A 22,919-nucleotide genomic window follows, 5' to 3' on the forward strand; every position below is an offset into this window, starting at 1 on the left:
TTTTGCTGAAGAATTTTTACTTGTGAATATAAAATTTGGTCAAAATATTAAGCACCTTTCCCTTATGCCACCTGCTGCTGGTCTTTGACAGGTTGGAAATTGGGCCTTAAGAAAATTGGGGATGCTGCTTTCTTTAACTAACTACAAAATTATGGAATTTTCTGCTGAGACATATCAGAGAGGCTAACCGAGTAGCTAGTTTAAAAAAAAACACAATGGTACAACCTGGCATTTTAACCCCTCCTCTGTATTTAATGACCTTTTTATTGTTTTACCCACATATCCCGGTTGTATCTTCTATTTCTTTTTTCCTCTTTGTTTTATTTGTTTGTTTTTGTTTTTTTCTTCTTATCTGTTTTTGTTGATCTTTGTTTTTACTTTTGTTCCTGGTGCTCTGACTCTGTCATTGGCCATGTAAAGCACTTTGAGGTGCAATCCTTGTATGAAATGTGCTACACAAATCAGAATCAGAATCTGTGTGTTGTTTTGTTTGTTGTTTTGTTTTGGCGTTTACCTTTTTTAGAGTAAGGTAATAATAATAATAATGAAATAATAAAATTAACAAAGTAGAACTAAAATTAAATGAAAAAAATAAAATTTAAAGTCTATTTACAGAATGGGATAATAATATTTTTGAAATGGGATATAAAACTTGAAATTAAATATTGACTGTACAACGGACTTCCGTACGGACCAGGAAATGGTGCAAAAATTGTTATTATTATTATTATTATTATTATTATATTCAGTGAATCCAAGCACTACATTTTTTCTTAAGTAATGTAAAGTGAGAGTAGATATGATCGGCAATAAATCTTGACATTTTACTCCACAGTTGTTTTTTATTGTGGGCAAAACCAAATAATCTGAGCTCCTCACAAAAGGATAAAATCTGTGTTTTCTATTTCTATGCTCGAAAACAACACGGATCCTCCGCGCATGCGTACATTCTAAAATACGATTTGCACAACGGTCCAACATCAAAGATGGCGGGAGCCTCCGACCTACTGGAGGACATGCTCTTCAATGAGGTGGATGAAAAGGCAGTTAGCGACTTAGTTGGCTCTCTGGAATCACAACTCGGCGATCGAAAGGCTCCCGCTGCTTCATATTCCGACGTGAAACGGGAGGGAGCTCCGGGCGCCGTCAGTCAATTCTCAGGGAAAGTGCGCGATCAAGTGGGGTCTCTGGAGCCGCAACAAGGGCATCCGAGAGCGGGGTTAAACCCGGAGCCCGGCGCTAATGAGCCGCTCTCCGGTAGAGCCCTCACCTCCTCTACCTCCTCTGCCACCGCCGGGGCCGTAATAACCACCGGAGCGAGTCTACAAACAGTTGGAGCGTCTCCTCCCACTATCTCCCCGGTACCGGGACCCGTAACTTTGAGCACTCAGCCCGCCGCTGCTAGCTTCCACCGGGCTGCGGTCCCGGGTCCGAGTACCAACGTCGTCCCCGCGGCGGAGGCTGTCAGCACCGCTTCTCCCGGATTACAAAGTTTAAACGGCAACACTGGAGCTGTGAAGTTGGTGAACTCGCCCGCTGTCACTCCTCCAGCCGGGGCCAACACTGTAATAAGTGCTGTCAGTACCGGTGGCTCCACTATTATCGCCTCCATGGCTTCACAACCTAATTTTCCTGTACCTCAGTCCTCAGTGGCGTCTCCCGCTGCAGCTGTGCAGAGGCACCCCAGTCCGACGCCCAGCGTCGCCCACAACGGGGTCGACCCTAAGGGTGGCCAGCTGGTGACCCAGTGTGCACCTTCCCCATCAGCCTCCACGTCTCAGGTCATGAACCACAGCAACCCTCTGATGCACACCAAGATGTTGGTGCCCAGTCAGCCTGTCTCTGGAAACTCTGTCATCCTGGCCAGCACCCCTCCGTCTGCTGCAACCCAGTCCCCCATCAGCCAGACTCAGACCGGGACCAGTCCAGGCCAGGCTACTGTCACCCTTGCTGCTGCCGGGGTGAAGCCTGCGGTCAACGGAGTGGGCCAGCCTGCAGTAGCTGTCGTGAGGCCGCTCGGTGCTCCGGTGGTGGCCACCTCCATCCAGCAGCAGAGAGCAGGGCTGGTGGCCACCTCCACCAGAGCGGCTGCTCCTCAGCCTCCACTGGCAGTCCGGCCTCAGCAGCAGACCACCATCCAACTGCCCCCGGGGTTCACTATGCCTCCTGGTGAGCTGACACAAGGATGCTACACTCTCACCTCACCCGAAGACTCACCTGTGGTGGGGTGATGTCACCTCTCATGACACTGCATGCACACTGAGGTCACGCTCAGTTTGTTCCTCTCATCTTTTAACATTACATTTGAGTCACAGAGCTAAACATCTGACTTACCTACAAATAAATACCTAGAAGGTGCTTCAACAAAAGTTCCTGCTGTTCTGAATGAATCCTCAAAAACTCTGCAAACCATCTGGACTAAAAAATATTTTATCTTCTGCATCAAAGATCAGACTTTTAACACATTTTCTAAGTTGCGATTGTTTGTTTTCCTAATCTAGGCAGCTGGAGATGACACATTGTTGCTCGTTTTGTAAAACAAAAGCAAAATATTAAGGCGTGTTTTGTTAGAAAATATAAAATATTGGAATGAAACATCAATATAACTGAAAGTGAAACTTTAAATTTTGTTTCACATTGTATAAACTGAGCATGGACATGTTATATCCAGCCGCCATCTTTGTTTGGATCAGGAAACGGAGTTGAGACACGAGTGGAGACTATATTTTAATTCAGATAGTTAGAGGAGAGTTTCAAGAGTCAACAGGAAGTGTTTTTAAACAATCTTCAGGGTTTTTCAAACATCACAGATACTAATTTTTAAGATCAGATGCTTTGCTCTGAGACTGAGGTGTAATGTAAAACATTATGAGACGAACACGCAGGGAGCTAACGTCTGTGTAGCTCATGTTTTATCATACAGGATACAGTCCAGGATCCTCAAAGACTCTTCTAAACATCTGGATGAAACTGATGTATGATAACTGATTTTTCACCTGTTTTCCAAGCTTTGACTCTGTTCTTTATCCAGGTAGCCGGCAGGCCGCCATCTTTGTTTTGATTCAGAAGCAGAGGCACAACTTGGTAAACTAGTTCAAAATGTTTTTTTTATTGTTCAGCAAACAGAATATTTTTTTCATCCAGATGTTCAGAAGAGTCTTTGAGGATCCTGTAAACACCTTCAGAACAGCAGGAAGTTTTGTTAAAAGGCCGTCTGGGTTTTTCAAACGTCGCTGGTTAATTATCTCTTATAGAAACTAACTGTGTGTGAACTGAACAGAGTTTTCATTATTGATTCATCTGTTGATTATTTTCCCGATTAATTGACTAGTTGTTTGGTTTATAAAATGTCAGAAAATGGTGAAACATGCTGATCACTGTGTCTCAAAGCCCAAGATGGCGTCCTTACATGTCTTGTTTTGACCAGATCAACAGTTCACAACTCAAAGATACTCAGTTTACTGTCGTAGAGACTAAAGAAACCAGAAGATATTCACATTTGAGAAGCTGGAACCAGAGAATGGCTCCAAACAATTAACTGATTATCAAAATAGTTGTCGATTCATTTAATAGTTGACGACTAATTGACTAACCGTTGCAGCTCTAAACCCGAATATATATCGATACATAAGAGCTGCGACGATTAGCAGATTAATCGATCAGTTGATCAACAGAACAAAATGAATCGACAAATATTTTGATAATCAAGTCATTGTTTTAAGTCGTTCTTAAGCAGAAATGCCAAATATTTCATGGTTCCAGATTCTCAAATGTAAGAATTTGTTGTTTTTCTCGGGTCTTCCTTCACAGTCCTGTAAATTGACATTCTTTGGGGGGTTTTGGTTTGTTTGTCGGACAAAACAAAACATTTCAAGATGTTACATCGGACTTTAGGAAATTGTGATGCACTTTTTTCATGTTTTGATATTTTACAGACCAAACAATTAGTCAGCAGATTAATTGATAATGAAATAATCATTAGTTTCAGTTGCTAAACACATGAGAGCAGGACATTAAGTTGTTCTACGTAGCAACAAGTTATTGGTAAATTTATGAGCCACTTTCACAGACGACAAGTTTTTAGGAGCTCTTTGTTTCAGCGCTGGTGTGACTGAGTGTTAGTCCGAGTAAGATGTTGTGATAATCAACAGACGAGCATGTGAATATTTACTGTTGCCGTCTAACACTGCAATAAAGAAGCACTTACACGCTCATTAGGATCTCTTCATCATGACTGTCCACTCGGCAGGTCGCCCGTCGTCGTTCCAGTAAAGAGACGACGCGTTTCAGACCGATGATGTTTCTGTCTCCTTCAGGTATGGTTCTGGTCCGGACGGAGACGGGCCAGCTGGTGATGGTCCCTCAGCAGGTCCTGGCCCAGGCGCAGGTCAAGACACAGCAGGGCCAAACGGTGACCAACATCACCCAGAGACCCGGGACACCGACGGCGGGGGCCACCATCCGGGTCACCACCGCCAACCCGGTAGGTTTAATACTGACAACGCTTCAGGGACTGTAGATGTCAGATGTCGGGTATCTGCAGGTCCTGAGAAGTCTTTAATTTAGTCTCCTCGAAACGTCCTTCAGTATTAAAAAGTCTTAAAGTTATACTGTCTCTTTCCTGCTGTAGTAACCTGAGTTGTAACTTTTTTATATGTTGTTACGTGCTTGCAGGAGACCTTCAACATAAAAATAATATTCTAGACTGTTAAAATAATCACCAACTATTTGGATCATTAATCAGCAATCATTTTGGGTCATTTTTTTAAGAAAAAAATGTGCAAATTCTGTGATTCCAGCTTCTCAAATGTGAATGTTTTCTGGATTCTTTAATCTTCTACGACAATAAACTGAATATCTTTGGGTTGTGGACAAAACAAGACATTTTAGGGGCTTCGGGGAACTGCGATCAACGTTTTTTCCTGACAGATTATAGACAAAATAACTATCAATTAATCCATAATGAAAATAATCATTAGTTGCAGCCCTTTAATATTCAGTCGACTATCATATAAGACAAGGAAAAGCATCAAATTCTCAAATTTAAGAACATCAAACCATCAAATATTTGGCATTTTTGCTTTAAAAAAACGACTAAACAATGAATCAGTTATCCAAATAGTTGTAGGTTAATGTTTTATCGATCGATTTATCAACTAATCATTGCAGTTGTGAGTTTTGGACTGTTAGTCGAATAAAACAAGATGTTCGATGACGTCACTCTGTGCTCTAGAACAACGTGACGGACATTTCTCACAGTTTTTTTTGTCAGCAGATTAATCGATAACGAGAATAATCGTTAGTCGCAGCTCTAGTTCTTTGTGTCTATACATGAACTTTAAGCTGATGGTGTTACTGCTTAATTAAGACGTCCCATGATGCTTTGTTGTTACATAACATCATCTGTTTCCCCCTCCCTCCCTGTTGTCCGCAGGTTCCTGGTACGACTCAGACCGTCCGCCTGGCTTCTCCCGCTCAGACCAGACTGGTTCAGTCTCCCTCTCCCTCCACCACCACTGTACAGGTGTGTCTCCCATCACCAGCTGAACCAGACTCCTGGTAGATGACGTTGTAACATGAACGTTGCATTTCTACTGTTTATCTTGCGACGAAAGATAGAATATTTGATGCCATGGTAGTTTTATAAACCTCTGTGCAGTGTGTTCTGGTGTCTGATAAACCTTCAGACTCATGGATCTGTTATTCAGACTGGATCAGATTTCATCATAGAAGTAGTTGTTCCAACCCTGAGGTGTGAGGAAAGGGAAGCAACCTAATGCCAGTATATTCTGGCAAGATCGACCAGTTATTGTTTCGTTGGAAAGACTCGACTTTTGGATGCTGGACAATGATAAGGAGATCTTAGAAGAGCAACAATGAGAAGGGCCAGCATGTGGTATGAAATCAAATAAATGATTATAATAAAAGGAACCGTCTTATCACTTAAACACAAATAAATATAAAACAAAACCTTACTTATGTACTTGTATCGCTCTGCCTTAAGGCGCCTTCAGGCTGTGGTGACAACAACAATCGTGTGAGTTTATTGCATGTCATATTGTGCATAAAAAAATCTTGGTTGCGGTCTGTGTGTCAGACTGTACGATGTCAGTCTGAGGCTTTCAGATCGTGAGATAAATGTCGGTGAATCGTAGTCGCTGCGAGGTAAATAGAGAAAAGGAAACGAAAGTCATCAGCTCGTCATCCGTCTGCAGGTCCGATGTTTGAAAATGCGAGCCACACAAGCTGCTTTTTGTTTCACCTATACTTACGAAAGATCACGTCGGCCGGTTCGTCCTGTGTCGTTTCGTGTCGTGCTCTTGATTGGTTTGTTTGTAGTCGTGGCAACAGTCACGTTGTGAGGATTTGCTCTTAAATTTTGCCTCAGGTTGTCACATTTTGTCGGCGGTGCACATGTCTGACGGTGTTCCTTTTTAAAGATTAAAGTCAGGGAACAAAAGTCTCCTGTGTGCAGTAAACACACCACAGATTACATGATAGACTTATGATTGGCTCGAACAATTATTTCCATTATGAGTAATGTGCTGATTATTTTCGTGATTCATTGTTTAGTCTATAAAATGTCAGAAAAATGTAAAGAATGTCTGTTATTAGATATACTTGATTGTCCCTGAAGGGGGGAAAAATTGACTTGGACGTTAGTTCTGCACACAGCTGCAATCAACCTAAGCACCAGAGTCCTGGTCGCCAGCGGAGCAGCGCCGCCGGAAACACCGATATAATACAGCCCATAATTCTCCGTTATAATACAATCTGATTAATCTTTCAAATCTGGAGGTTCTTCAGTGTCCAGCTTGTATGAGGTGGGGAGGGACCGACCTCTCATACAGGAAGTATTCTTATTATAACTGCATCTGAAGTAACACCAGAGAAGAAGAGATGCTGTGTGAGTGTGTAAGGACAGTGACAGATGTTAATGACAGATCAGTGTTTGATTAAACGCTGCATAATTAACAACTTTTGTGGACTGTTGTTAGCACGCTAGTCATGCTAGCTCCCGCAGGTTATGGTTGCATCCCTACACACGCTGTTTCCTGTCTCTCTTTCCTGTTGGCCGAGCCGTACGAGTAAATTTCTCCAGGCGGTTTTCAGTCTGACTGTATGCACTTAAACGTATCTGTGGCTGATTTTGGAAGGTTTAGGGTCCATGTGACTTCTTTTACAAGCTGCTAATTCAGTAGTATTAACTTCCAAATGAATACAGTAAAATTAGACCAAAAGAAAACGCTGATTATACTGTGATTCCATCTGAGGAAGAGAGCAGATCATTAAATAATGATTATAATAAATTTCATTCTCTCCTCGACTGTGTCGTTTCTCAGAAGGCCATCACGGTGGCTCCCGGCGGTACAGCGGTGTCGGTGAAGATGGCCCCCGCTCAGAAGGCTCCGACGGTGATAACGCCGGGGGGGACGCCTGTGGCGAAGCCCGCCGGCGTGCCGTCCACCCCCCCGATGACCAGCACGACGCCGGCTCCGGCCGCTACGCCCGCTGCCAGAGTGACCGTGGTGTCCCAGGTCAGGGTCCAGAGCAACACCAGCTCTGAGTTCATCCCGGTTCACTGTGTTAGACTCATTTATGACACATTCAAGAGACACTTAAACATATAAAATAAGAAAGAAAGTTTGAGTTAATGTGAGTGTTACCTGACAAACTAATCAGCGTTGTTGCCTTTTATCGTGTCTCTCAAACTCCCAACAGGAGATGCAAGAAAACGTGAAGAAATGCAAGAACTTTCTGGCCACGCTGATCAAGCTGGCGTCCCACAACTCCCCCTCCCCAGATACCTCCAAGAATGTGAAGGCCCTGGTGCAGGACCTACTCGTAAGCAGTTTTTTAATTTCATGTGTGGATTCATTCAGGGGTTTCCAATGACCGGCTTGTGTTTTTTGTTTTTTTTCCTTGAGTCTAACTCCCGCCGTGTGTTTGTTCAGGATGCTAAGATTGAGCCGGAGGAGTTCACCACTCGGCTGCAGGCGGAGCTGAAGTCGTCTCCACAGCCCTACCTCATCCCCTTCCTCAAGGTAACAACACACACACACACACACACACACACACACACACACACACACTGCAGTCTGAAGTACTACCATCAGTGATATTACCACATCACAACCTGTGTACCTGTTACAGTACTGTACAGTAACTACTGCTCTTATTCTGAAAATTCTTTATTCTACTGCTGCTGCTGCTGCTAATATTACACTTCTTATCTTTTAACTCTGCTTCACTACTGCTGCTAATACTACTAGTACTACTGCTAGTACTTATTCCACTGCTTCTATGGGCACTGGTACTTTAACACCCACTACAGCTACCATCAGCAGTACTACTAACCACTTCCTGAGAGCGCGAACCATCGCTGCTGCTGCTGTTATATTAATAGCACTATTAGTACCATTATTGTCTGCGGTATTACTGTTACTGCAGAGAAGAACAGAGATACATGTATAAGTTTTTTTTTACATTTTACACTTTTTTAGAATTGTATTAGTTTATTGCAATTCTTTAACAGTATTTGCAGTTTAGGAGAGCTGCAGTTAACGATTATTTTGATAATCATTTAGTCCAAAAAACAGTGAAACATGTCCGTCACATTTTCCTAGAGCCTGAGATGACGCCGTTTAATGTCCTGTTTTGTTCAAGTATTAATTTATTATAATGTAAGACAAAGAAAAGCAGCAAATTCTCAAGTTTAAGAACCGAAACTATCAAATATTTGGCATTTTTGTTTAAAATAAGTTACCTGAATGATTAATCGATTATCAAAGTCGTTGCCAATTAATTTTCGAATAATAGTTGTGGCTTTATGATTTAGTTTCTGTAGATAATAAAATTCAATAAGGTATAAAGTGAAATGTATAAGAAGAATGGAAGTAATGTTGTTTAATTGTTTAAGTATGTGTTATTGCTTTATGTCATATATGATATAATAACATGAGGAAATGTTGCCTGCTCTTCATCTCTGGATCCTCTTCTTCTAATGTATCTCAGCTAATCCAGGCTAACATGTTGATATCAGGCTAAAATAATCTAAAAATTTCTCCACGTTCACACCTGTATGAAAGTCAATCATCATCATCATCATCATCATCTGGAAATTAGTTCTTACAGTATGTTCAACCTAAAACGTCTTGAACCATCTCACTGTGAATAAGCCTGGACTTTTATAGGTTTGGGCTTTTGGATTTGTTGCTATGACAACAACTCTAGATCATGAGAAATCCAGACTTTTGTCAAATCAAACTAACTAAGATCACTTCATCGTAGCACCACCGGCTGTTTAACCCTGATGTGTGTTTTCTGTTTTTTTCTCCACAGAAAAGTCTCCCCGCCCTGCGTCAGTCTCTTCTCAACAGCCAGCAGTCTCTGACGACAGTCCCCCCCAGCACCTCCGCGCCCCCTCTGGCCGCCCCCGGCGCCGTCACCACCACCGCCATCCAACCGCGGCTGCCCATCAGTCCCGCCACCAGCACCGTCCGACTGAACGCACCGCTCACAAACACAGCTCTGGTACGAGAGATGAAACATCCCCAGAAAAACATTTTTAAAACTCCGCTGCTGCTTCGCTTTCGTCTGACACATTAACGTTACTGTGCTGTAGATTAATAGTTGCTGAATCGTCTCCTCATAACGTGACGGATTACAGAAAAGAAAATCCTAATTTAAGGGCTTGTTGGAGCATCGTTGACCTCGCTGGATCTCCGGTGTAAAAACAACATCATAGCGACTTTGTTTTAACACAGAAACATGATGGAAGTCATGTATGAAAAGTCAAACACATGTTGAAAATCCTGCATCACAGTGTTTGTGTGTGATCGCGTCCAACTATCATGAAAAAAAGTATTTTTTAAATTGAAAACTGCTAAAACTCTCCATTAAAGATCCCCTCTAGACGTGTTTTAAGACATATGTAAGAATACTCTACATGGAATAATAGTTTTTCTCTTCTTTTTTTTCCACAAAAAAGTTAAATTACCTTGTTAAAAATACTTCTAAAGTTTAACTGCTGGACACAAGATGTCTCCTACTTCACTGAAAAGTCCGCTCTCAGTGTTTGTGCACTGGAGTTAGTTGCATACTGGACTACGATTGGCTCCAAACCAGTTGTGATGTCATAAATCCTGCAGGTACGTCCAGTGAACACAGAGAAACGTTCAAAACAACCTCTGCACATGCATCATTCTGCAACATCATCACAGTCAAGAACAAGAAGAAAAGCACATTTTAGGGCGGAGGGGAACTAAATCTACATCTCAGACTCTCAAGAGTTTCTGCTGTTTTTGTATTTTTTAATGTCCCCTTTTTAATTTTTTCTTTTGTCTTCAGGCTGTGGGCAGAGCAGGAGTGCAGACTGTGCAGACTCGTTCACCTGTTGTCGTCAATCAGACTCTCAGACCTCAAGGTGAGTCCAGCAGCGTCTGCAGTTCACTCCGAGCTGCTGGAGTCCAACCAGCAGATGGCAGGATTCACTAACACAGCGGAAATATTCTTTCTTTACCAGATTTAGTGGAAAAGATGTCAGCTGATCTTGTTATTTGATATTAAATGTTGGTTGTTTTTTTTTCTCCCCCTCCATCAGGTGCACTTGTAAGAGGACCCGCCACCATAGTGGGCAAAAGTCCTATTCACCTTGCAGCCCAGGCCAATCAGAAGAAACTGAGTGACCCAGGGGGCGGGACTTTCAGGTGAAGTAGAAACTCATTGGCAGGCTGTTTGGAGGTCAGATTAAAGCAGCTGGAGGCCAAACATTATATAAATCACACACACGTTGCCTTCATCACACAACAAACATGGAGACGTTTTCTCATACTTATGAATTCAATATCATATAATTATGACATCACCTTATTGGAAAACTATGTGGGATATTTACTAAGGATATCACAAATGACTTTAGGGGCGTAAAAGCTGCACTAAAGCTGTATTCAGACAGGAGGAACAACACGGGGGGAGGTGGTGCTTCTTGATAATTGAACTCTTGGTTCTGGGCGGCGTTTTAACCAGGTGGAAATGACAGGATCTGTGATAGACATGACGCTGGAGACGTAAAGATGAGGGGAAAGATACTGCGTGAGGTGAGAGTCAGAAATCGTACTCCTACTGCTCGGAGGGATAACTCAGTCAAATCTGAACACACAGACATTGATTTCATTCAGTGTGACTTACACTTCCCAAGAATATCATTATCTCTAATGTCCTTTAATGGTAAACCTCCATAAATACGGTAAATTATAGAAAAAAGAGGCTTCAGAACTTGCCTGAGAATCATCCAGATTTTTAAGTTTTCTTCAGTAATCCAGTGATAGTTGTCTTTACATCCATGGCAACACTGCAAACAGGAGCTGTTAATTCAGCAGACTTTAAACCTGCAGTGCGGGACTTTTGTCTCCCCCTTCTGGTAGTGAGAGTAATTACACAAACACTGTTGACATGTGCTCATGTCACAGGCTCCTCCATAGACTCCTCCGTCACTACTGTTGTGGTTGTAAAACGGTGGATAAATTGTTTTGAGCGTCACGACCTCCAAGAAATGACTCGTTCTGCTATCTGAATTTGATCCATTCAGTTTAATAACATTTGGAAAGTCTAGAAGAGCTGCATGATTAAATTATTTTCTCCCCAGTCGAGTTAGCGGAGGGCTTAACTAGAAGTCTCAGGTGTACATGCTGTATCTTTACCAAAAACATCAGAGCAAATGTCCAAATAGGTGTAATTTGGATAAACTGACCACATATTTGGACTTTAAAAAAGTGACATTAACAGTCCTACACTGAAAATTACAACACCTTCTAGTCTGTTGCGTCAGATTTGCTGAGGATATTACATCATGTTCGGCATCCCGACCCATCCTGACTGGTGCTCGGCCCTCAGGTGATACAGAGAGATTTACCTGGCAGTGACAGGCTTAATCAGCATTACGTGAACTCGTTTGGCAAGAGCTGGAATGTAACAGATGTTCATTTATATGTAAAAGTCCCTCACACACACAATATAAACAAATATGGTGTAAAAACGGGTCTGAAAGGGAACAGCAGTACCTGCCTGCAGCGGACATTACAACAGACCGTTAGATGAGCTTTTATGGAGTCTTGATGGTTTTATTTTATTCTGTCATCATATTGGCTCCCAAATTGGCCGATATGCTGGTGTTAGCATGTTTCCATCTATCAGGTTTGCAAAAAGTGTTTAAAAAAAACTTTAAAATACAAGAATGTCGCTCCAGATGAGATTTAAATTACACAATTAATCATCAATCATCTGTGTTGATAGATGATGATTAATGTTCTGTTGATCAGATCACAACTGAGCTCATAATTACAACATCTCATAACGACGAGATGCATGTTCTTATTTAAGAGCTCCGATCAGAAGAAAACATCTGTCATTTTTATGTTTCCACATGTTGCCTGTCGTTGCTTTCAGCCTCTTGACGCTCAGTGTTGAACAACTTGTAGTTCACATACGAGCCACCAGATGGCGGCATGTGTTCACAGTGCCGATAACTCGCCTCTCTCATCACATGTCGCCGCCGTGCACCAGGGGAACAAACTTTTCCTGCAGTGTTTCAGCTGTGGTCCAGATGGATCACAGTTCTGGCTGTGTGAGTTGATCTCATGATGTCTGACAGGGAAACATCTGTCCACACACACTTCACGGAGCAGGAGGGAGGAGGTTTTACTGCAGGTGGCACCTCCTCAACCCTCCCATGTAACTCTGAATGAGCCAACTTTAATACAGTCAAAATAAAGTGCTTTTAATGCATTTATTTAACTAAAAGTTTCATTTTTTTTAGTGAGATGATAAGGATAATGCACCTACACACATGCATGACAAGCAGACATTTCCATCTGACATGAAAAAGTGATTGATTTACAGCAACCTGGAAATATTTAGAGACATTTTTGAAACTAGTTTGGTCACACGGCCGCAGTGACACGACAAGAATCTGAAGTCAGAAACCTACTGAAACAGACAACATCAGAAACATACTGTTACAACAGTATTAACACTAAGTAAGTAAGTAAAATGTATTTATATAGCACTTTTCACAGACATTAGTCATAAAGTGCTTTACATGAGCATGATGCCACAAAGAAATACAGAGAAATACACAATCTGTAATAAAAGTACACAGTAAAAAACATAAAATAAAAATACACAATAAAAACATGGAAACATACTCAAACACCTGTCTAAAAATGTGTGTTTTTAGATGCTTTTTAAATGAATCAGCAGACCAGTAAGGGTGCAGGCAGAAGACTCCAAAGCTTTAGGTGCCACGGCCTCAAAAGCTCGATCACTAACACACAAACTAACACATATTAAAGTCATGTGAATCACTCGGTGAATAAAAAGCTTAAATAACCCTACACCTTATGTTAAAACTACTACAGTAAAACTATTGGTTGTCCTGGTAACTCCTGAGGTAACTGGGAGGTCAGTTTCCTGTTGTGTCTTAATTCTAATATTCGTGTATTAACGTGAAGAAAACATCCGGCTGAACGCAGCTAACCTCTCCGCTCTGCCTCTCGACTGTCCTCAGAGATGACGACGACATCAACGATGTGGCGTCCATGGCCGGCGTCAACCTCAACGAGGAGAACGCCCGTATCCTAGCGACCAGCTCGGAGCTCGTCGGCACCAAGATCCGCTCCTGTAAGGACGAGTCTTTCCTGCCCACGGGTCTGCTGCACCGCCGCATCCTGGACACAGGTACGGTCACCTGTCAGTGGTTAGTGTGTGTGTGTGTGTGTGTGTGTGTGTGTGTGTGTGTGTGTGTGGTGGTTCAGATCAGTGAAACTGGGGAAATAGACCCTGTTTTTACTGTGTATCATCCGTGATTGCAATCATATTTTGTGATTGTTAAATATCATTAATGATACATAATATTTAGTCTATGTTAACAATATAATAATGATAACAATAATTTATTTGTTTAGCACTTTTCAAGTTAGACGGCATAAAGAATAATCACAAATATACAAAGAAAGACACAAGAACAGCAAAATACAAGCACACAATTAAAAGAAATTTACACAAAAATCATCCAAAAGGTAAAACGAGCGAAACTATTAAAATAAACGTAAAATCAGGTGGTTGCACAACTGAGCTGTTTTATGTAAATTAATAAGACTAGTTGTTAAAATGTGTCTCAAGAATGATTTTAAAAGCAGAAACGGTGTCAGCAGATCGAACGCGAACTAGAAGACTGTTCCAAAGCTGAGCTGCCAGTACAGAAAAAGCTCCATCACCCTTTGACCTTAACCTGGAACAGCCAGCAGGCCAAACCCAGCGGATAGAAGAGGCCATTTTGGACAGTAAGGGGTTAAGAGTTCACTCATGTACTCTGGCGCCTGGCCACGTAAAGCCTTGTGAGTCATGAGTAAGACTTTAAAATGGATTCTAAAAGAAACTGGTAACAAGTACAAAGAAGCTAAAACTGGGGTGATGTGAGAAGAGCGTTAACAAGGCGTTAACAGTAGTCATAGCATGAATAATTTTCTCTGTATTGCTCAAAAATAAGATTGCTCTGATCTTGGAAATATTCCTGAGTTGGTAGAAACATGATTGTACCAGTTTTTTGTGTGTTGAAGACAACGAACAGGTTCTTAGCAGGACCCTTAACCCATAAGAACCCACGGTGACACAGGTCCTTGATTTTAACTCATGAAGTCCCTCAGTGACATCTACTGAACATCCTGGTGCAGTCATGTGACAATGTGTGAATCTGTGTACCCATGACATCACTTCCAAAACGGCAGTGTGGTGTGGCTGGTCAGCAAATGTGACAGAACTAACTAATTTTAAAAAAGCTTGTTTTTCTGTTACTAAAGGTAGATTTCAACCCATTTAACAATTCTGATGCTTTAATAAGACGTCCTGTATTACATTTAACCTGTTCTCACCACATTTCTTGAACAAATTGATATAAAACAAGTTAGGGAAATATCGTTATGACATATATGTTACATTACAGATCTTTGACACTGAAGGTAGAAATGTGTTCCTCGTGGTCCATTTGGTCTGTTTTATATTCCCCATAATTTTCCTTAAAGGAGAAACGGGTCCGGGTTCTTATGGGTTAATATTGGAATATATACGGAGGTGCTGATGATAAGCACGTCCGTTTTGTCAGAGTTAACTGCGAACAGTTTTGTGACATCCAGTTTCTCACATGAAACAGCGGGTTTAATGGGTTTAATGGAGAGATATAACTGTGTATCGCCCTAATGGTAGCGTATACAGAGAGAACAGAAGTGGTCCTAGAGTTGATCCTTGAGGTACGCCACATGTTGTCTGTGCAGTTGAAGAGATGAAAGAATCAACAGAGACATATAATTTTCTATTTGACAGATAGGAGGAGAAACAGGGCGGCTCCAGGAATGCCCACACAATCTTTCAAGTCTATTAATTAGATTGATGGTGTTGAATGTTGCACTAAGGTCGAGCAGCACCAGTACAGAGCAGTGTCCAGAGTCTGCAGCCGTTAATAAGTCATTTGGAAGAGCTGTTTCGATGCTGTGTAGCTCAGGGAAATACGGATTGAAATTTCTCAAAGATGCTGTTGTTATTAAGCGAAGTTCTAAAACCAGTTTCTCAAGAATTTTGGAAATGTTTGGTAATTTTGACGTTGGTCTAAAACATTTCTTGAGTCTCTCAGAATGATTTCTCACATGTTTGAAAATGAAAAATGATAAAATGTGATTTCAATGTGAAATCAATGTGAAGAACAACATGATGACTATTTAACTATTTTGGTTTTTAATATCTAAACACATCAAAGAGAAAAGGCTCTTTGTGTTACTGTTACATTATTTCCTGTCATCTAACTGTAGTCATATTCCCTATAAACCTGCATTTATCTGCTCTTTGGGTGTTGCAATAAGTAAATTTCCATTCAGCTGTTTTTAACGCTGAAAAAAACAATCTGTAAATATCACAAAAATAGTTGTTATGCTTGTCTGAAGTGGAAAAGTTATTGAAGTATTGATGAAAGCATCACTTACGTTTCCACTCCACTGAAGAGCTGAAAACATCAGATCTGTGTGTTGAGCGATGATGAGGAGACGGTAACCTTCCTCAAATCAATACATGAAACAAACAGAAATGTCATATTTCTACGTGGTTTTCCATCGTTTGAGCTTTGACTGCCGCTCTTTTAATGACGTCATCTCGTTGTGTCTTCTTCGGTTTAATGGCACCGGCTGGAGAATTAGCGCCACCTGCTGTTTATCTCCTAATATTCACACAAAAGCTGATAGATGGAAATTAGCATTAATTCCAATTTTCTTTCAACCATTTACTGGTTAAAATTTGAGCTACAGTTGGATGGAAACCTAGCTAATAACTCTCCAGTGCTTAAATTGATGCGTTGGAGATATGAACAATTAATTATTGCTGTCAGCTGACATCAGCACTCTTTAACTTATCAATGAGGTGTAGATATCAGCTGAAATGTGACAAGAAGCTGCTACAGGAAAGCAAAAAGATGTGTTTATGGTCATTTATAAACACTGTCTCCACCAGTGACAATAATAGCTAATGATGAAGTTTGTATAATCAGTCAAATTAAGTTTGACTTTAATTTTTTTTTTTACATTTTGTAAATAATTTCATTGTGATGTCACTGAAATGCAAAACGGCATGTGACACATGTGACCCACAAATTCTGTTTCTGTTTCACTTTCACATCACTGTTCCACTGTGACTTCAGTGTTAGTTTAATTATATGCTCATGTTAAAAATCTATGTTTTAAAACTCTCAAACGTAGATATTGTCGTAACAGTTACGTTACACATGAACTCTTAAAATCTCTGAGAGATTCAGTTTGATTGTGGAGGAGAAATTAAACGACGTTCAGCAGCATCTGATCATCTGTCATGTTTAAGTGGAGATTTGTTCTGCTGCCTCTGTCAGTTATTTTTAAACTCGCTCGCGGCAGAAAACCCTGGTTAATGTTCGTTCAACTCTTGACTGAGAGCAGACTAAATCCCCTTCAAGCACTCGTGCCCGTTTTTAGTAACAGAACACAGAGAGTCTAAAATTAGTCAAAGTCAAGGACAAAAAGTAGAGCCCTGACAGGTGCTGCAGAGGAAACATCCGCCTCAAAACAAGAAGAGTCCGGTTGTTTCACAGGTGGAAATGTTTCCTCTGACTCTTCTTGTTTCTTCTCTCGTCTGCAGCTAAGAAGCTCGGTGTGACCGAGGTGCCGCTGGAGGTGGTGAACTTCATCTCTCACGCCACCCAGTCCAGACTCCGCTCGCTGCTGGAGAAGGTTTCAGCGGTCGCTCAACACCGCACAGACGGGGGAAAGGCAAGAACAAACACAGACACACACACACACACACACACACTGATTTATGGTTGCAACTAATGATTATTTTCATTATCTATTAATCTGTGGATTGTTTTCTCAATCAATGAATTGTTTGGTCTGTAAAATGTCAGAAAATAGGGCCAGTTATAATTCCCCAGATACAACAGTTGTCCGAACAACAGTCCAAAACCTAAAGATATTCAGTTTACCATCATGTATAACACAGGAAAGCATTAAATCATCACATCTCAGAAACTGCAGAAGGAGAAATGAACAATATTTACATATTTGTAGATTCTGGATATTTAATGAGGGAGTAGATGTTATTTTAAGGATTTTAAAGTGGTAATCATATTTTTTTTTGTGGAAAAAACATATCAGACACACACTATTGTTCCAAGCAGAGTATTTTTATGTGTTTTAATACATGTCTGAAAGGGATCTATAAGAGAATACTTTTCATTTTGGAGAGATTTTGCCTCCAGAAATGAGATTCAGGTGTATTTTCATTGCACACGTAAAGTGCCAGTTCAGTGAAATACAGTTTTGCATTGAAACTGATAGAACAAACAGTAGCAACAATGCATAAATAAATATATATGAAGATAAACCAAACAATAAACAAGATGTAGAGTCTGAGTGAATGCAGCTATCATATGTCAGCATGAACAGAAACCAGTAAAATATTCAGCTCCAAAACAGCCAACAGAGCTGTAGTTTATAGTTCACTGTTCAGTTTGTTCAATTAAATCGAAGCTGATCACAATGTGAAGTCATTTTACTAACTCTTAGCAGTTGCTGTGATATTTTTGGCCATAATAATTGACGCCAGTATAATGTTATAGACTGTATAAACAGAAAGCAGTTATGTAAATTCATCATTGGTCGTTAACTTCTCTAAACCTTTTTGAAGGTAAAGATCGTACAAGGACTCAGGAGTTACTGTTGAACACAATCATTCTGTAAACGCCTTTCTGCAAAATACAGAACCAGTCTAAAGTTCGGACACTTGAGAGAAGGTGTCCAGACTGTTGACTGTTGTTTATCCTGAAGGTCTGACAAACATGTCGACTGAATTTCTATCTGTCAAAACATTCGCAGAATGTGAAACGTTAATTAGAAAATGTTCACATTCATCAACACTGATTTAAAATATGAATGTGACACTAAATTTTGTGAGCTCGTCAACTTCATAGAGCTTCAACTAAAGATTATTTACTTGATTAATCGTGAATCAAAAGTGAAAAATGCATCACAATTTCCCAAAATCTAAGTTAACACATTCAAAAACCCTAAAATATTTTAGTAATATTAGTTTATTTTCATATATGACAAAGAAAAGCATCAAATTGTCACATTTGACAGTGAAATTTTAGCCCAAATTGTTGCTGATTAATCTTCCATTTATTCATTTTATGGTCCATATCTGTATTATTATTATTATTATTATTATTATTATTATTATTATTATTGTTGTTGTTGTTATTATTGTTTTAATATAAAACATCTCTATTTATCTGTTTTACTTTCATAATTTTTATAATTTTCACACACCCTTTTTGTTTCTTTTCCGCTCCTTCATTTCCTGTTCTCGTTTTCTCTCTTACCTACTTCTCCCTTCACCCTCATATTTATCTCTCATATTAACCGCCTCCTCCTCCTCCTCCTCCTCCTCCTCCTCCTCCTCCCTCCACCAGGATGAAGAGCATCATGAACAGACGTCAGACGTTCGTTCTCAGCTTCGTTTCTTCGAGCAATTGGAGCGGATGGAGAAGCAAAGAAAAGACGAGCAAGAGAGAGAGATGCTGCTTAAGGCTGCCAAGGTACAAACACACACACATATATATATATATATATATATATATATATATATATATATATATATATATATATATATTTATATTTATGTATATTCACACAAATGTATACACACAGTTTCCTCAGCTTTGTTGGGAAAAAAGAAGTTTAGGGTGCATTTCTGTTTTGTTTGGAGGTTTTTTTTTTGTTTTGTTTTCATCAGAAAGTTTTTTCGCAGGTTTTTAAAAACAGAAAATAGATTTTAAAGTAATGTTGATCTGGATTTTATGTTCACACACATTCAAAAGTTGTTGTTTCCTTGTTTGTTTTACCACTGAAGTTCACAGTAAATGAGGTCTTATTGTGGTGCAATTGATAAATAAACAAGTGATAAAATAATAAAAATAAAATGGTTAGACTACAGAAAATGTGTGCTGCATAAGCTAATTACAATAAACTTGTCATTTGTGATTTTTCCCGGGAATGTCACCACAGACACCCAGTTCGTGATACACATAACACTGTAAATGCCAGGGCTTTCATCAGCGGGCCAAAGGCTCAATCACCATTGTATTACCTCATTCGGCGATAGATAGACTTAACAGACATTTATTTGAAAGTCTTTGAGATTATTTAACTATGAAGCAAGGACTCTCAGTCTGGCTGTATGTATGTATGTCCTTCACATATCTCGAGAACCGTTCATCCGATCTACTTCACACTTGGCGGGTGCGTTACTGGGGACCAAAGGAAGTGTCATGTGAAGTTGTTTGAATGAGAAATGTTAAAGATATCATTAAAAAAAAAACAGTGGACATCTTTAATATGGCAGTCACAAATACCAGCATAAATACTTGTGCTGCATTTGTTTATGAGTGAATCTTGACCTCTCCAATATGGCAGCCGCACAGACACATAGCTGCAACATACAGCAGCTAAAGAAGTCTCTGTCTGTCTGTCCGTCCTTTGATTTGCTCTACAACTGTTCATCCAATCGACTTCAAACTTAGCGGGCGTATTGCTGACGACCCAACGAAGTGGTGTGAAGTTGTTTTGATGAGCATTTCTCGAGAAAGCTGCAAGCAGCAATACCGGAGGCCAAACAATCAACCCATTACGAACAGGCGTGTTTTGAATGGGCGCTGCACTAGTCACTTAAATGTGCGTGTGTGTGTGTGTGTGTGTGTGTGTGTGTGTGTGTGTGTGTGTGTGTGTGTGTGTGTGTGTGTGTGTGTGTCCCATGAGGAGGAAGTGACACATGAAAGCAGAGATAATTACAGAAATGACCTTTTACACACATCACTACACACACTAACACACACACACACTCAGCTAATTACCTTGATCTTTAACAGAGACGTCACCGAGGAGGTGACATGTCTGTTTCTCCTGAACAATATTCCCTCATCATATTAAAATTAAACCTGTCACATAGATTCAGCTGCTCATTACCAACATCATTATAACGGTGTAAAAATGTCTTTATTATAGCCTGAAATTAAACACTTCATTCTGAAATGCCACATTCTAACTCGCAATTAAGGGGAAAAAATAATTTAGACTAGAAAATAATTTAAGTTTTCATATGTAGAAAATGGATCCAAATACAACCGATATGCCTATTAATGAAAATAATTAAATATTCAGATTTGACAAATAACATGATTATTATTTATTGAGGAGTTTTATTCACTTTAGTTAAATTATCCACAAAATATTATGTTTATGTATGTATTATATTTGTATAAATTAATGACTTTTAACTTGTAAAATGATAAATATTTGCAGCATGTCAGCTTCGTCTAGCACAGAAGAGCTGTGAGCAGGCTTCTGGTGTTTAAATGTTATCTGATTAAAAACAGTAATCTGAACTTCTGTGTGTGTTTCACTTCCAGAGTCGTGCCAGGCAAGAAGATCCTGAACAAGCTCGTCTGAAGCAGAAGGCTAAAGAGGTACGTGTGTTTTAATGACGTCTTCATATAAAGTCCATGCAGTGAATATATAGTTCATACAGTGGATATACAGTTCATGCAGTGAATATACAGTTCATACAGTGAATATACAGTTCATACAGTGGATATACTGTTCATGCAGTGAATATACAGTTCATACAGTGAATATATAGTTCATACAGTGAATATACAGTCCATATAGTGAATATACAGTTCATACAGTGAATATATAGTTCATACAGTGAATATACAGTCCATACAGTGGATATACAGTTCGTATAGTGAATATATAGTCCATACAGTGGATATACAGTTCATACAGTGGATATATAGTTCATACAGTGAATATACAGTCCATACAGTGGATATACAGTTCATACAGTGGATATATAGTTCATACAGTGAATATACAGTTCATACAGTGAATATATAGTTCATACAGTGAATATATAGTTCATACAGTGAATATACAGTTCATACAGTGAATATATAGTTCATACAGTGAATATATAGTTCATACAGTGAATATACAGTCCATACAGTGAATATATAGTCCATACAGTGAATATACAGTCCATACAGTGAATATATAGTCCATACAGTGAATATACAGTTCATACAGTGAATATATAGTTCATACAGTGAATATACAGTCCATACAGTGAATATACAGTTCATACAGTGAATATACAGTCCATACAGTGAATATAAAGTTCATATAGTGAATATACAATCCATACAGTGAATATACAGTTCATACAGTGAATATACAGTCCATACAGTGAATACATAGTTCATACAGTGAATATACAGTTCATACAGTGAATATACAGTCCATACAGTGAATATATAGTTCATACAGTGAATATACAGTTCATACAGTGAATATACAGGTCATGCAGTGAATATACAGTCCATACAGTGAATACATAGTTCATACAGTGAATATACAGTTCATACAGTGAATATACAGTCCATACAGTGAATATATAGTTCATACAGTGAATATACAGTTCATACAGTGAATATACAGTCCATACAGTGAATATATAGTCCATACAGTGAATATATAGTTCATACAGTGAATATACAGTTTCTCTTGCCCTCGTGTAGTGTCTCTTTATCAATACTTTTCCCTGACATGAAAAATCAACAGTGTCTCAGATGTTTATTATATTCTTTAAATTCAAAGCATTTCCAGTTAAATATTTCATGTTTGCAGGTGGATGGAAACTTAAGAGAGTTTTTAATTTAATATACATTCCATTAATAATATACCATATTATACTGTTGATATTATTAATGTAGTTTAATAACCATATAAGCCTCATTTATAATAACATGAAGCTGACTGACTGTCCCACCTCCACCTCCACATTGACTTATGTTCATTTCCTGGAGACTTACCTTAACCTTAAACCAATGATTTACGTTATGGGGACTTGCTTTTTGTCCCCTAAAGGGAGGCTCTCACCATAATGTGAGTGTGTAAACAGATTTATGTCCCCGCAACATGAGGAATACCTGGTTCACACACACACAGAAACCTCTCCCCGTGTGGACTCTTTGTCTGCCGCAGTGTCACCTCGAGGCAACAGCCGGGCATCGAGTCTGTCCGAGGCTTCAGGCGTTCCCCGAGGCTAGCAGAGGTCAGGGGTCATTACCCATAAGTCTCTCTGCTGAGGCCTGAGGGGAATGGCGGGGGGGGGGCAGTGAGAGCCAAGTGGAGGCATGTCAGAGTGGTGTGGACAGTCTGAAGAGATGACAAGTTTGTATAAAATGACATAAAACGTACAAACAAGTTGCTAAAATGTCTGGTTAAGATAAT

General features: G+C 39.8%; 1 protein-coding gene across 2 annotated transcripts in view; it reads left to right on the plus strand.

The window, feature by feature from the left end:
• The first annotated feature begins 862 nt into the window (after nt 1-862).
• The window catches only part of LOC121897884 (transcription initiation factor TFIID subunit 4-like), a 31,302-nt gene continuing 9,245 nt past the window's right edge, over nt 863-22,919 (plus strand). Inside the window, exons 1-13 of one of the 2 annotated variants that reach the window (XM_042412665.1) lie at nt 863-2,169; nt 4,317-4,483; nt 5,435-5,524; nt 7,344-7,538; nt 7,723-7,845; nt 7,956-8,045; nt 9,343-9,534; nt 10,351-10,426; nt 10,604-10,709; nt 13,568-13,737; nt 17,209-17,339; nt 19,040-19,165; nt 21,035-21,091. In XM_042412665.1, coding sequence (XP_042268599.1) covers nt 987-2,169; nt 4,317-4,483; nt 5,435-5,524; nt 7,344-7,538; nt 7,723-7,845; nt 7,956-8,045; nt 9,343-9,534; nt 10,351-10,426; nt 10,604-10,709; nt 13,568-13,737; nt 17,209-17,339; nt 19,040-19,165; nt 21,035-21,091 — 2,706 coding nt within the window. In that variant the 5' untranslated portion in view covers nt 863-986. The remainder of the gene's footprint in view (nt 2,170-4,316; nt 4,484-5,434; nt 5,525-7,343; nt 7,539-7,722; nt 7,846-7,955; nt 8,046-9,342; nt 9,535-10,350; nt 10,427-10,603; nt 10,710-13,567; nt 13,738-17,208; nt 17,340-19,039; nt 19,166-21,034; nt 21,092-22,919) is intronic. The other variant, XM_042412664.1, reaches the window with a different exon arrangement.

This window comes from Thunnus maccoyii, chromosome 5 (genome assembly GCF_910596095.1).
Source record: "Thunnus maccoyii chromosome 5, fThuMac1.1, whole genome shotgun sequence".
Lineage (NCBI taxonomy): Eukaryota > Metazoa > Chordata > Actinopteri > Scombriformes > Scombridae > Thunnus > Thunnus maccoyii.